A 14,928-nucleotide genomic window follows, 5' to 3' on the forward strand; every position below is an offset into this window, starting at 1 on the left:
GAGCTTCAGGTCTTCCATCAGGCAAGTGGGCATAAGAGCAGTCTCCCAACCTCAGAGCGGTGGTGTGAGAATTCAGGGAGAAACCCTCAAGCATTCAGCACAGTACCTCCAGGCATTACACCTGTAGTGCAGGTGGTTTATAAATAGGACCCAGAACTTGATTACATAAATAAGAAAGAAAAATAGAAGAAACTATTTCAGTGAATCTTGATTAACAGGAATGTTCAAAGAATCCGTCCAGTTGACGGACTGTTCTAAATGGAAGAACACTGGCCAGAGAAGAAAACAAAAGCTATACACAGTGTCACTGCGGACGAATGTAACCCAGAGCCTGTGAGGTCCAATGTCATTTTACTGAGGACAGCCAGGAGAAAAACCTGCGCATAGCCACACGCAGCTGGATTCGCAGAGGCTTTGAAAAGAAGGCTTGGTGATATGCACCACCCGGGCTCCAAGTTTGACCTGTTATTGCTTTAGGATTTATTCTCCGCCTACTTCCCAAAATGATCGGAGGCAGATTATAGGAAGAGTCACGTACTCAGTAGACTCATTTAAATAAGAATATAAGAATCAGAGGAGTGTGATGAGGGTGAGGTACCAGCTGAGATCTGTTGCAACTGAAAATAAAACTTAGCTCTGGGCATCATCCAGAGTGAAGGCAAAAAAGCAAACTTGCAAACTATCATTAGGCAGAGGAAGAATCACAATCAACCAGGAAAGGTAAATTTTTATAGAACTAAACTTGGAAATTTTATCATCAGAAACTGATCATGGGAATTTATGCTTCTGATTCCCTCCCACCTCCCAAACTCCTAACATAAGCTTTAGTGTGTTATTTTCCTCCTTGCAGCTTTGCCAATTACCAGCTGTGTGACCTGGAGCCAATGCCTCACCTCCTGGAATCTCAGTTTCCCCATCCTTTGAAGGGAGGGATGTGCCTATCTATTTATGAAAAGGAATGAAGGAACATTTGCTAGCATTAACTGGGTGCCTGCTAAACATCAAAAGCTTTGTGCACATTATCTCACTGAAATCTCCCAATAACTATGTAAGGCCAGTCCCATAAATATTTTACAGAGGAGCTCTCTGAGATTCAGAGAGGTAGAGACAGTTGCCATTGTCACACAGCTAAAAAGCAGAAAAGTCAGAACTCAATTTCATGCTTTTGTGATACCAAGGCACAAATTTAACCGTTAGACTTTTCCACTTTTCCTGTATATGTCAAGCACCTAACAGTTCCTGGCACATAGTAGGTACTCAACATATCAGTCCCCTTCCTCACTCCTTCCTTTTCTCCTAAAGTAAAATTATGTATATATGGAAAAATTTACGTCTACTGAAATAATATTAGTATCTTACATTTATATAGCTTCTTTCCTCTAAGGAGATCACGCTACTTAATCTATTTTCTCTGCTAATCTCACCAAAGCTCTAGCTATCATTATGTATTATTTCATTTATTTTACAAATACGGAGCTAGAAGGCAGCAAGCTGTTAGGGTGACGTGCCCAGAGTCATATGGAAGTCACTGCCAAAACCAAATAAAAACCTTGGTCCTCTTTACATCTAAATCAGCCTTTATCCTCTCACATGACACAGCCTCCGTAATAAAGAACAGATCATTCATTTTTTATCTGGAAAACTGCCAAACGTATAATTCAGTGAGGGGCCTCATAACCTTACCACCTTGTCAAAGGGAAGAAAGTATATAAAAAATGAGGTTTGCAGGAGCAGACGGTTTTGGTCCGTCAACTTTCTCTTGGATTACACCCATTAACCAACATAAAATAATGCAAAATATAATGTAACAGATCCCCGTGTCTTTGGAAATTCAAGTTAAACTCACTGATCTTTCAAACTTATATACAATGCACAAGGGCAATCATTAACTCGTGTGGGGCTGCAGAGGCGCACATTATATCAACGAGCTCTTTGAAAGAAACATATGACCTACAATGGGCCACCCTAAGAAGAATCCAAGTCAGCAACGAGCATTTAGTGGCATAAATTCACAGCATCACAGCACTCTGGAGCTCCAGAGGGGACCTGGCAGACCACTGAGAACAACCCCTCCAGCCTGTGCATCAGGAACCCGAGGCTCAGGGAGGTTAAGTGGCTTTTCCAAGATTTCACAGACAGGAGAGCAAGAATGAAAAAGTAAAGCTGCTGACTACTATCCATTCCACTTGCAAGTCTTGCTTCTGATGTCCATGAGTACACTTGGCACTTTCCAGAATTACCCATCTATATAGAGAGTGCAGGAGAAAGAGCCCGGACTATGGTAACAGAAAAACTCAGGATTCAAATCCTGACTGCTACTAACTGGCCATGTGATCTTCAGCAACTCTCTTTATTTCTCTGAATTTCAATTTTTTCATCTATAAACTATGGGTAAGAGTAAATTCCACAAGTAAGCTGCCGGTAATATAAACAAGGGGCCCAGCACAGCCTTGAATTCCACAAAGGCAAACATCAGGTCCACATACATCCCCAGCACCCAGCACAGAGACTGGAACATAACACATTGGTAGAAAATTTGCTAAGCGAATCAATGAACTAACCAAGCAAACAGGTACTGGACTTGAACTCAGGTTTATTTGCTTCTTAAACCCTAGGTTATATTGCTCCCAATTAACATGGTTTCAAAGCAGAGTGTTAATTCTGACTCACAGAGTACCGAGTACACAATGGAATAAGGAGGCCATTTTCTGGCCATAAAGCAAGAAACAAGTTCAGTGGGAAAGTCCCTGGACTCTCAGTGTTGGTATTAATTCTTGTTGCTAGCATGGGTACATGATGAGGCGTTAGAATCAACTAAACCTGGGTTTAGGTCTCAGCTTCAGCATAAGCTGTGTGACCTCAGAGATATTACTTTACCTCTCTGACCCTAAATTTCCACACCTGGGGAAAAACCTACTTTACAGAGATTGCGTGACAAATGAGGCAATCTATATAAAGGAATACAGGATGATGTGTGGCACACAATGACTCAGCAAGTGTCACACTCCACTTCTCTTCTAGTTATTTGGAAGCTTCATTCATTCATTTCACTTAGGTCTCTGCTCCAACGTAACTTCCTTCCTGAACCTTCTTGCCTACAATAAAACCCCCAACTCTCTCTATCCCCTTAGCCTGCTTATTTTTCTTCATAGTCCTTATCATCACCTGACATTACATTACGTATTTATTTGTTTCTCTTTTTACTGTGCCTACCCGACAATAAAGTAAGCCCTGGGAGGATGGGGGCTTCTTGTTGTTTGTTTACTGCCCTATCTCAACAACTAGAAAAGGGCCTGGCATGTAGTTAGTGCTTAATAAATATTTGTTGAGTGACTGAATGAATGAATTCAACACTTATTTGGGACTTGCTAGATGTGAGGCACTGTGTAGGAACAGGGGTTTAGAAACAACTAAGAAATGAGATTACAGAAGGAGAAACTGATTCTGCCTGCTATGGAATCTGAGAAGATTTATATCTCACCTGGACTACTGCAGTGGCCTCCTGACTATGCTCCCTGCGTCTGCCCTGTCTCCCTACATTCCACTTGTTAATTGGCAGCCAGAGAGACCTCCGAAAAGTCAACATCAGATCATATCACTCCTCTGCTTAAGTGCTTCCAATGGCTTCCCACTACAATGAGGGCACAGCCCCCACTCCTTACTGCGGCCTGTAATGCCTAGAGCACCATCCTCTCACCAACCCATCACCCCCAGCCCCACTCTCTCCCTCCCTCACTGAGTTTCAGACACAATGGCTTTCTCTTCATCAAATATACCAAGGTCTTATCATTTCTTTTTTAATTTAAAAACATACATTTTATGCATTTGAAACTCTAAGTTCTATATATTTATGTAATTAACAATATTCTGTTCTTATGCCTAAAATTCTTCTACAAGTGAGGATTAATGGGAAAATGACTCTTCAAGGAACTTGGGTTAGAGATTACAAGTGTCGAGATCTTTCAGACTCCGGGCCTTTGGGCTATCTGTTCACTCTGCCTGGAAAGCTCTTCCCCTAGGCTGGCTCTTCCTCATCATTCAACTGTCAGTCAAAATGTGACTTCCCTTAGAGTCCTCCCCAGCTAAAGCTGTCCCTGCCACCATCACTCTCATCAAGGCACTCTCTACTGGATCACATTGCCTTCTCTTTCCTCACAGCATTTCATTATTTGGAATGACTTTATTTATGTGTCCTATCTTCCCAATCAGAATGTAAAATACATGAGGACAAGAACTTTGTCAGATTCACTGCTGCATCTGAATAAGTAAACCGGATCTCAAAAGATGCTGGAGTCTGCCAGGATGAGACGTACAGGTAAAGTACACTATCAGTCTAACAGAATCATGGAGTGTTGGTTTCCTTCCAAAGACAACTGCCCCATTACGTCAAAATATGTGAATTTCAGCCAGACGTACTTGGGAATGGGTACCCGAATTAGCGTCCCTTCCACTTCTGGGTTCAGATTCATTCCACTTTCTCTTATAGCCTTGATAGCTGCAGCTGTACACTGAAAACCAGATCAAAAGGTAAACAGAATTAGTAAATAATTATTACCAGATGCAAGCCCTCCATCGATAACTGGCAACCCATCTTGGCAGAACATGGAAACATTTAGTTCTGTTACCAGTAAGATCAGGAAGTTACATTGGTGTAGAGTGCTTTGATCAAGCTGAATAGCAAACTATGTCCACTCCTGGTACTAGTGTACTGCGGGAGGGAAAAAGCAAAGAGAAAGAAAAAAGAAAAAGAAAACAGCTCTGCTTCTTTGAAAAGATTTCAATGGTTTGAGGCAACACAGATCAAAACCACAATAAATCCTCAAGGGAGGAGGGCTGATCTGTGCAAAGACTGGTGTAAAGACAGCTGAAAGATTTTATACATTAAAAATTCCAGTTGACATTTTACACTCAAAATATACCAGTGCCGATTTGAAATGAGTAAATAAATTTAACTCATTCGCATCTATGCTCACACCAACCTCACTCATGTTTTGGCATGAGCAATGAATCTCTGCTGGTGTGTGCACCAAGAAAGGTAGCATGAAAGATCTCAGCTCAAATCCCAGCTCTGCTAACCATGTGACCCTAGGCAACAAGCTTGACTTCTCTGAGCCTCCATGTTGTAATCTGAGACCCTGCAGTACTGTACCTCAAAGAGGATTAAATGAGGCAACATGAGCCATGCATCTTGTTCTGTGCCTGGGTGCCTGTAACACCCAGGCAAGGAGCGCTATTATATAAACGTATTCAATAAATGAAGAACGCACAAAACCCCCAAATAACGACGAGCTGATATCATCACTTAGCTGATGCACTGCTGTCTTTTTTTTTTTTTTTTTTTTGTGACCGCATCACGAGGCATGCGGGATGCAGGATCTCAGTTCTCCGAACAGGGATCGAACCCATGCCCCCTGCAGTGGAAGCGCAGAGTCTTAACCACTGCACCGCCAGGGAAGTCCCTCTTATTTTTTAAAATTTATTTTATTGAAGTATAGTTGTTTTACAATGTTGTGTTAATTTCTGCTGTACAGCAAAGTGATTCAGTTATACATATTCTTTTTCATATTCTTTTCCATTATGGCTTATTTCAGAATACTGAATATTATTCCCTGATGCACTGCTGTCCTGACATCCTCCAGGGTCTCTTCTGACACAGCCTTGCTCTCTAACGTGCCAGGTGGCACACTGGTACACTGATTTCCCCAAGTGCCTCATCTCACCTCAAGCAACATTATAACCACACCTGGCTTGCAATCCTAAAGCATAAAAGAAAGCAGTGTGGAAGAAAGATAATTTCACTGGCATGACAATGTGGAATTCATGAAAACAAGGCCTCTGACATTTTCAAAAGAATTTTAGGTTTGACCAGAGCCAATCCACATTGCTTGGATTCACAGAGCCAATTCCCAGCCTTGAGCTCCTCCCTAGACTTTCTGGTTTAAATAAATGGGGTTTGTTGCACACCTATTTTACTTTTCCAGGTTTTGTTTTGTTTTTTAAGGGAGTGCCTAGAAACCTCATCCATTTCATTTTTAAATGACCTGAATTCTACAGGGACATGACATATTATCATAAGGTCAAAAAGACAAACTGGCATTCCACATGCAGACGAACCATCCCCTCGGGCTACAGAATTTAACAGTGTGTCCACTGCTTAAAACTGTAAATTCTTAAAATGTACCTCTGACCATAGACTACTGGAGCTGGAAGGGACCTGGGACATAACCAGGTACAGTCCCTTCCTTACGAATGCAGGGACCTGCTGGTAAAGGTCACATCCCTCATACAGAGATACAGTCCCTGAAAACCAAGAGCAAGGGAGTGAAGACCTCGCCCGTCATGCTTCCAGTTACCGGCAGAGTTAAGAGGAGACTTCGCTCCTCAACTCTCCATCCAGTGACGTTACTTTGTCTCTGTTACCTTCCAGATCCCCTGGCTCAATGTATTCAGTAATTGTGGCACAGGGAATTTGATTTTTTTTCTAATCGCCAAAAAGAATTTGGAACTAGGTCTGGTGTATAAAGGGTATGGCCAAGGTAAATAAAAGAGCTGGATGAAGAAATGAAATTTTCCTCGGCAAGAAAACTGCCATCTTCCATAATAAAATGAAACACAGATTTCTAAAGTTAACAATAAAAGGAGAATGACCACTTTGAAGGAGCAGCCTGATTTCAAGTCTCCTAACCTTCCTTTTCTGAAGCTTCTCACTGACTGACTGACTGATAACTCAGCTGGACCATCCCACCACCACCACCCTCCTTTCACACTCTGACCCAAGTGTTGCCACACAGCCTTCCCAGGCAAGCAAGGGAGTACCCACTGCTGCTTCCAAGCTGGGCAGCAACTATGTCTCAGTATTTACGTATTCCCAGTCCCAGGCTCAGGGCCTAGTGTGTGGGAAGTGCTCAGTAAAAGCTGGTTGAGTGAGTATATTAATGCACTGACTCAGACCTGCTAGAAAAACTCATCTACTTACTTTTACTTCATGTTTATAACCCCCCCCACACAAAAAAAAACCCTTATTCTATACTATTTTATACATGTTCTGTGACCTTTCACATGCATAAAAAATGTGAACCAAGAGAGGTTTCATTTGCAAAGAAATCTACTAAAAGAGGTAGTTCTAAAATACTCTAAACGTGTATATTTTAGTTTGATATGGAAGGATACAGAAACACAGGGAATTATAGTCATTTTCCCAACGTGACTTCTGAACTACTCGTGGTTCAGACAAAAAGGCGTATACTTCTATCGCATTTCCCTCTCCTAGCTTTTACCCCCTCACTGAAGGGATGCCCACCAGGAGGCTGCTCTCCAGTGATAACACTGACTCACTGGTTGCAGCTGCTTGGAGTACTGGGTCGAGAAAGATCACAGACCCCACCTGGGGTCAGGCAGGCAAGCGTGCTGCGATCAATTAGCAATGTCTGCTATTACTGTTCTTAAACTAATAAATCTAACTCATTCGCGTCTATGTGCATGTCTACGCTACAGGACAAAAGACGATGAAACTTTTGTAGACAGGTGAACAAATCCTTGACAATCCGGGTTCCAGTCAACAGCTGACTTGCAGGGACTCAAAAAATATTTGTGGAATTAACGAATGGATGGTGAAAGGAGCACAGCCTTTAGAGTCCAACAGACCCATGCTCAAATCTTGGCTCTAACACAACAGCGTGAACCTGCAGAAGAGATTCTACTTCTCTGAGCCTCAGTTTCCTCATCTATAAAATGGAATAAACTTTAATTTTAAAGAGTATCCGTAAAAGCTTTTGTACAGCAAAGGAAACCATAAACAAGATGGAAAGACAACCCTCAGAATGGGAGAAAATATTTGCAAATGAAGCAACTGACAAAGGATTAATCTCCAAAATTTACAAGCAGCTCATGCAGCTCAATATCAAAAAAACAAACAACCCAATCCAAAAATGGGCAGAAGACCTAAATAGACATTTCTCCAAAGAACATATACAGATTGCCAACAAACACATGAAAGAATGCTCAACATCATTAATCATTAGAGAAATGCAAATCAAAACTACAGTGAGATATCACCTCACACCAGTCAGAATGGCCATCCTCAAAAAATCTACAAACAATAAATGCTGGAGAGGGTGTGGAGAAAAGGGAACCCTCTTGCACTGTTGGTGGGAATGTAAATTGATACAGCCGCTATGGAAAACAGTAAGCAGGTTCCTTAAAAAACTAAAAATAGAACTACCATACAACCCAGCAATCCCACTACTGGGCATATACCCTGAGAAAACCATAATTCAAAAAGAGTCATGTACCACAATGTTCATTGCAGCTCTATTTACAATAGCCAGGACATGGAAGCAACCTAAGTGTCCATCGAGAGATGAATGGATAAAGAAGACGTGGCACATATGTACAATGGAATATTACTCAGCCATAAAAGGAAACAAAATTGAGTTATTTGTAGTGAGGTGGATGGACCTAGAGTCTGTCATACAGAGTGAAGTAAGTCAGAAAGAGAAAAACAAATACCGTATGCTAACACATATATATGGAATCTAAAAAAAAAAAAATGGTCATGAAGAACCTAGGGGCAGGACGGGAATAAAGACGCAGACCTACTAGAGAATGGACCTGAGGACACGGGGAAGGGGAAGGGTAAGCTGGGACAAAGTGAGAGAGTGGCATGGACATATATACACTACCAAATGTAGAATAGATAGCTAGTGGGAAGCAGCTGCATAGCACAGGGAGATCAGCCCGGTGCTTGGTGACCACCTAGAGGGGTGGGATAGGGAGGGGGGGAGGGAGGGAGACGCAAGAGGGAAGAGATATGGGAATATATGTATATGTATAGCTGATTCACTTTGTTATACAGCAGAAACTAACACACCATTGTAAAGCAATTATACTCCAGTAAAGATGTTAAAAAATAAATAGAAACACTTTTTAATGATAAAGATAATAATAATAATAAAAAAATATGTATATGTACAGCTGATTCACTTTGTTATAAAGCAGAAACTAACACACCATTGTAAAGCAATTATACTCCAGTAAAGATGTTAAAAAATAAATAAATAAAAACACTTTTTAATGATAAAGATAATAATAATAATAAAAAAATAAAGAGTATCCGTGTTGATCACATGAAGCAAAACATGAGAAAGCAGTGCCTGGTCACACCGTAGACGCTCAGCGCACATTTGCTTTCTTACTGCCACAAGAGCAATAATGGAGCCTGCAGAATTTTTTTTTCATTTGCCTTGTTCAAATCATGCTGTGGTTTTTTTACTCCCTTCTTTTTTTCCAATCATTAACTCTAGCTGCAGGCAAGTTTATGGAAGGCAGCAACTGCATCATTTATCAAGCAGGACACATGCTTAACAAATGCAACGCAGTTTTCTGTCCTTGATGCATCTGAAAAGATTCTGCATGTAAATCTGCATCATGTCTCTACGGCATGACACAGAAATGCTCAGGTTTGAAAAGAAAGCCAACCGCATATGAAACAGAAAGGAATTATATAAACACAGTGAGGATTAGCTCAGCATTTTGAAGCTATAAACCTGGGTACTGCATGGACGGCTTCTAAACTGGAGGAAGGAAATGTTTAGTTAGAGCTATTTGTTTAATATATACACCAGATGAGATAAAGGAATTCAAAAGACAATGTAACTCACACTTCCTCACTCTGTCCTTGTAAAGAACCTCTCTAGTGAGATGACTGTAAATGTTTTTTTTCAAAACCCCCAGAATTTCAACTTGGAGAAATGGCAAAGATGCTTTGCTTGAAAAATGAAGATATACTCCAACTTCCTAAGAAAAAATTAAGCTGTTAATACCTCCTCCTGCCTCATAAGATGCTCTGGTGGCCAATCAGGTGCTTCTTCTGTGAATGCCATTTGCTATTTAATAACAGAAGTGGCTGGCTCTGAAAAGCAATCTGCCTGATGAGGTCTTCAAACTGTGTAATTAGGAGGCTATTCCCTAAATTGGCCCGCAGTGCCTGTGGGATTAGATGAACAAGGCAGAGAGGCCTCAGTGGTTCAGAGGGGCCAGAAAGGGAAAGAGCTGACAGTTCCCTTTTTGTCCATTACTCTGCTCCTCAGTAACACCAGGAATGAGTGTCTCCCTTCCATCAACCTAAAGACAAGAATTCATCCATTTGAGGAAAATTTACTGAGTGCATCCATGTGTCAGGCACAGTGTTAGGTGTAAGTTAGAGCAAGTTAGATATGATTCCTACATTCCAAGCTTACAATCTAGTGAAAGTGAGCTGGAAAATTAAGATGTAAATAACTGTATAACTATTGATAATGACAAGTACAATGAAGAAAAAGAACTGTACTGTATAAAAGTGGTAAATGTGGAGGAATAATTGAGATTGGGTAGATTGGAGAAGACTTCCCTGAGAAAGTAATATGTAAGCTCTGATCCAAAATATGAGTAGCAATTAGCCAGACAAGAGTGTTCCGAGCAAAGGAAAGAGCATATGCAAAGGCCCTGAGGATGCAAAGGGTTTGAGGAGTTGAAAGGCTAGTGTGGCTAGAGCCGTGTGCAAGGGTGACAGTGGCACAAGACTGGAGAGTCTGCAGAGACAGGCAGGGGCCATTTCATGCAAAGCCTCCTAGGCCACAGTCATCTTTTACTTAAAGATTACTTGAAGCCACTGATAAACTCGGTGCCTGGGAATGACATAATCCAGTAGATATCTTTACAAGTTCGCTCAGGCTGCAGTATAGAGAATAGATTGGTGGAGTAGTGAGTAATACCCCTCACAAATGTGCCTAGCACATCAGCTACAAGAGCCCTCCTATTTGAAACAGCCTGCTCATAGCAAGGGCTTTCTCTTACTCATATCTCTAACCCAGTTTGTCAAATCCAGCAGTTTCAACTTTGGTCTCTGTCTTTGGGCTAAAACTGCTGAAACAGACCATCGGAATAGGGAGAGACTTCAGATTCCTTTACCTCATATTAACAGATGAGGAAATGGAGACCCAGAGAGTGACGCAACCTACACAAGGTCAAACAGCCAGCTGGCAGGACAGGTGGGACCAGATTGCAGGTCCTCAGTGATTCCCGATCCAGGTCAGTTCTTACTGGACCAATAAGGAAAAACCCGTTTACCTTCCTCAACCAGACTTAAAATCATAGCCTCCGGGTTGCAATGATCTAATGCAACCCACCTTCCAGCCTTGGAAGCACTGTGCTCTGTGCAATATTCTGCAATGCTCAGTCCAGTTTGAAAGGAATGTGAATTCCTGGAAGGTATGCTCCAAATACTAATGCAAAAGTCACAGACTGGTGGCCCACAGACCAAACGTGGCCCATTAGGTTTTGTCATAGTCTTAAAACAAAACACACAAAAAAGGGAATTAGTTATCAACATTTAACAAAGGTCTTACATAAAAATTTGGGTTACTGGCTTCTTCTGTAAACAAACATCTTAACACCTGGTAATATCTAATTCCCAGGCCTGCATTTCTGCATCAGCAGGAGCTGGGCAAAGGCTGCTCCCTTCAGACAGGGCACAGCAGCCACAGTTTACCCCAGCCCTTCCTTTCACTGCGCTGCCACGACTGTTTGTCTTAGATGGGGCCCGTGTCAGTTTTCAAATTACTTGCCTGGCCTCTATAGTGTTTGAGTTAAACAGAAAAGGAATTTACAAACTGGAAGAGAGCTTTTCTTATCCTTAAGTTCCCATTATTATGCCTTCTCTCTTGTTTCATCCCAAACTAGAGGGAACACTTTCTCTTGACTCGACTCAGCCTCCTGCATTCCAAAAGAGACCATGGAGAGGGACCCCTTTAGCAAGGCCACCTTACCTCTGGGAAGCTGGCCATATTCACCAAAATCAGCTGTGGCGACTTCATGGAGATCTGGCCAATCTGGTTTAGAGCAAGTTTCCCATCAGCAGTTACCACAGTGATATGATCAAGGGATCCTAAAAGAAAAATGAAATAAAGGGTCTTCAAATTCAGAAGGACTTTGGTAGCCCCACATCTAAGTCTCTATCAATTCAGATTCGGCTAATGTTTAGGGATCCCTTACTAATGTGGCAAGATGGTTCAAGGGGCTTCCACAGGAGCAGTGGTGTCATGTGATGGAAAGGGCTTTGAAATGTTGACAAAACTAGGTTGCAACTGCTTACCAGCACCAGGGTAGCCAACAGTCCTGGTCTGCCTGGCCCTGAGCGGTTTCCTGTGACACGTGACTTTGAGAGCTGAGACTGGAAAGAGCTGGTCACCCCTCCAGCAACACTGCCATTTACTAACATGAAACCTCAGGCAAGTTAGTCATGTTCTCGGTACCTCGGTTTCCAACTCAATTAAAAAATACTTTACAGGATTAAAGTGAGGATTATAACTAAATATAAACAAGCAAGTATACCATAGGCACCAAAAAATAAACATAAAAATAGTTACCACTTATTAGGCCTTTTAGTTTTCACAACTAGTCTGTAACACTATCACTGTCTCCACTTGACACCAGAGAAAGAGACTTGGGGAGGTTAAATGGGCCAAATCACAGAGCTAACCAAAGGAAAAAGCGCAAGAGCCAAGCTCCAACTCAGGTGTGCTTACTTCCAATTCTAATCGAGGCTCTTTCCCTTATCAGTGGAATTCAAATTTGGTTGTGCATCAGAATCCCCAGGGAGCTAGCTTTTTCACATAGATTCCTGGGCCCTACCTCCAGAGAGCTTGATTCTGCAGGGGCTTGGGAGCCTGTGATTTTGGGGGAGCTTGTAGTTTTTTTAAAGATCACCACATGATTCTGACATGTAGCCAGGTTTGGAACTGTTCTCTGATACCACCTTGATTTTGGCACTAAGATTCCCTTTAGGAAGAAAAACAAACAAAAAACATAAAACAAAAAAAAAACCCCACCAACTATTACCACTTCACTGTTATCCTGGATCTGATCTTTGTCTCTATCTGAATTATGGAAAACCCTGGGCAAAATTTTCTTGTCAAGAAGGCAAGTATATAGTTACAGATGGAAAAGGGGTGTTATTCAAACTCCCTGATTTCCTATGCAAATTAAAACTAAAAGGAAACCTTACCATTCACTTTAAGAACCACTCACAGATGGCTCATTCTGATACACAAAGAGTAAAGAGTCGGGGGCTGGAGGTCAATTTTTTAAACAAATTGGGAGTTGTCCCAGCAAACTGTTGTTAGAATAATGCAGTACCATACCATGGCCCAAAGATCTGATTTGAAGCACAGTACTCAATTCACCATCACAAGATAGAAGGCTGTTGACACCACTGGCTTCAATCTGGAAAAGTCCATGATTCTGAAAACCAGTGACCTGGGTTCAAATACCAACCGTGCCACTTCCTGACTGTGTGACCTTAGGAAGGTCCCTTCAACCTTTCGGGCGTCTGTTTCCTGATTTCTAAATGGGGCATTAAAATCATACTTCTCTCACAGAGTTGTTATGAGGGTTAAATGAAAGAGTTTATGGAAAGCATTTATAATTGTGTCCTGGCATATGTAAGTGCCCAATAAATGCTAACTATTATTATTACTTCTCAACTTTCTCCTATATTTTAACCAAACTAACCTACTTACAATTTCTCTAATACAGCCTGTTCTCTCTTGCCTCAGGATCCTTCTACTGAGGATGCCCTTCTCTGCTCAGATAACTCCTGCTCACTCTTTAACACTCAGCTATGATTGTATCTAATCTCAGAAATCCTGTCTGACCTCCTAGGCTAGATTACAAACCCTTTATGAACTCCCGAGGATCCTATGCACACTTCTACAATAATGGCAACCAATATTTACTGAACCCTTCCCATGGCAAGACATGGTGCTAAATGCTTTCTGTAATTTATTTGCTTTCATTATCACAATAACCCTATGAGACAGCTCCACCATTTTACAGATGTGGAAACTGAGGCACAGAGTATAACTTGTCCAAGGTCACAAGAGCTCTTAATAATGGAGCCTGAATTCAAACCCAGGTCCGATCAACTCCAAAGCCATGGTCTTCACCACTCTGCTTTGCTATATGGTTTTACACGTGTTGGTTTACTTGTCTATCCCTTCACATTAGGATCTAGGCTCTTGGAAGGTGGGGACAATGTCTTTTCTCTCTGTATCTACAGCACCTATTAATCAGCACAGAATAAGTGCTCAATAATGCTTTGATGAATAAATGAATGTATGTATGGATGGATGAATGAATGAGAGGACAAGAATGAACAAAGAAATAAACCTGTATTTTAGACAACCACTAAAAGCAATCAACTATCTTGGAGACAGAAATTGCTGGTAGATGGACGTGTAAGAGGAAAAGTGCCTGCTGGTTCAGATAGTAATGAAAGATGGTATGGAAGAATCTGGCAAAAAAATAAAATAAAATAAAAGACTGGCTAAGTCTTTAGCCAGTCTTCAGCCTGTTTCACCCAGTCTCTTCATGGCCCAAATTTCTACACAGAACATTGCACAGACATAACCCTGAAGAGAAAGAAGCAAAGAGGAAATACCAATGGGAGGCCTTCTGAAAACGGATCTTAATTCAGCCTTCCTGATTTGCCAAAAGATCCTTTGCCACTGAAGTCCCAACATGGGCTTTTCAGTACGCAATTGTGGTGGTTCCCACTCCCTAAATCCGTATCGACATAATGCATCAAATCCTTTTCCCTCAATCTGTCCCCAGCGAGAATCTCCCTCAGCCTCATTCCTGCCCCTCATTTTCGCAGAGGTTAACATTTAACAAATTACACTCCCAACCTCTTTCCAGGCCCATCATCTTTTTAAGTTCAACAAGAGTGGAGCTTGCTGGCTAATTTTAAGTATCACATTTCTCCCTGAGCTCCTCTCAAACTGCTCTCTGGTTTCGGCTGCAGAATGTTAACAGGCCAGAAAGCACAGGGGAGACAAAGCACTTTATCAGCTTCATACCTAAAATAATAAGCAAGTTTAAAATAAACAGTTG

General features: G+C 41.6%; 1 protein-coding gene across 1 annotated transcript in view; it reads right to left on the reverse strand.

Moving 5' to 3' along the window:
* The window catches only part of MRRF (mitochondrial ribosome recycling factor), a 56,772-nt gene that overhangs the window by 27,668 nt on the left and 14,176 nt on the right, over window positions 1-14,928 (reverse strand). The window contains exons 4-5 of the mRNA XM_061199975.1: window positions 11,805-11,923; window positions 4,417-4,508 (exon numbers count right to left, since the gene is read on the reverse strand). Coding sequence (XP_061055958.1) covers window positions 4,417-4,508; window positions 11,805-11,923 — 211 coding nt within the window. The remainder of the gene's footprint in view (window positions 1-4,416; window positions 4,509-11,804; window positions 11,924-14,928) is intronic.

This window comes from Eubalaena glacialis, chromosome 9, assembly GCF_028564815.1.
Source record: "Eubalaena glacialis isolate mEubGla1 chromosome 9, mEubGla1.1.hap2.+ XY, whole genome shotgun sequence".
Lineage (NCBI taxonomy): Eukaryota > Metazoa > Chordata > Mammalia > Artiodactyla > Balaenidae > Eubalaena > Eubalaena glacialis.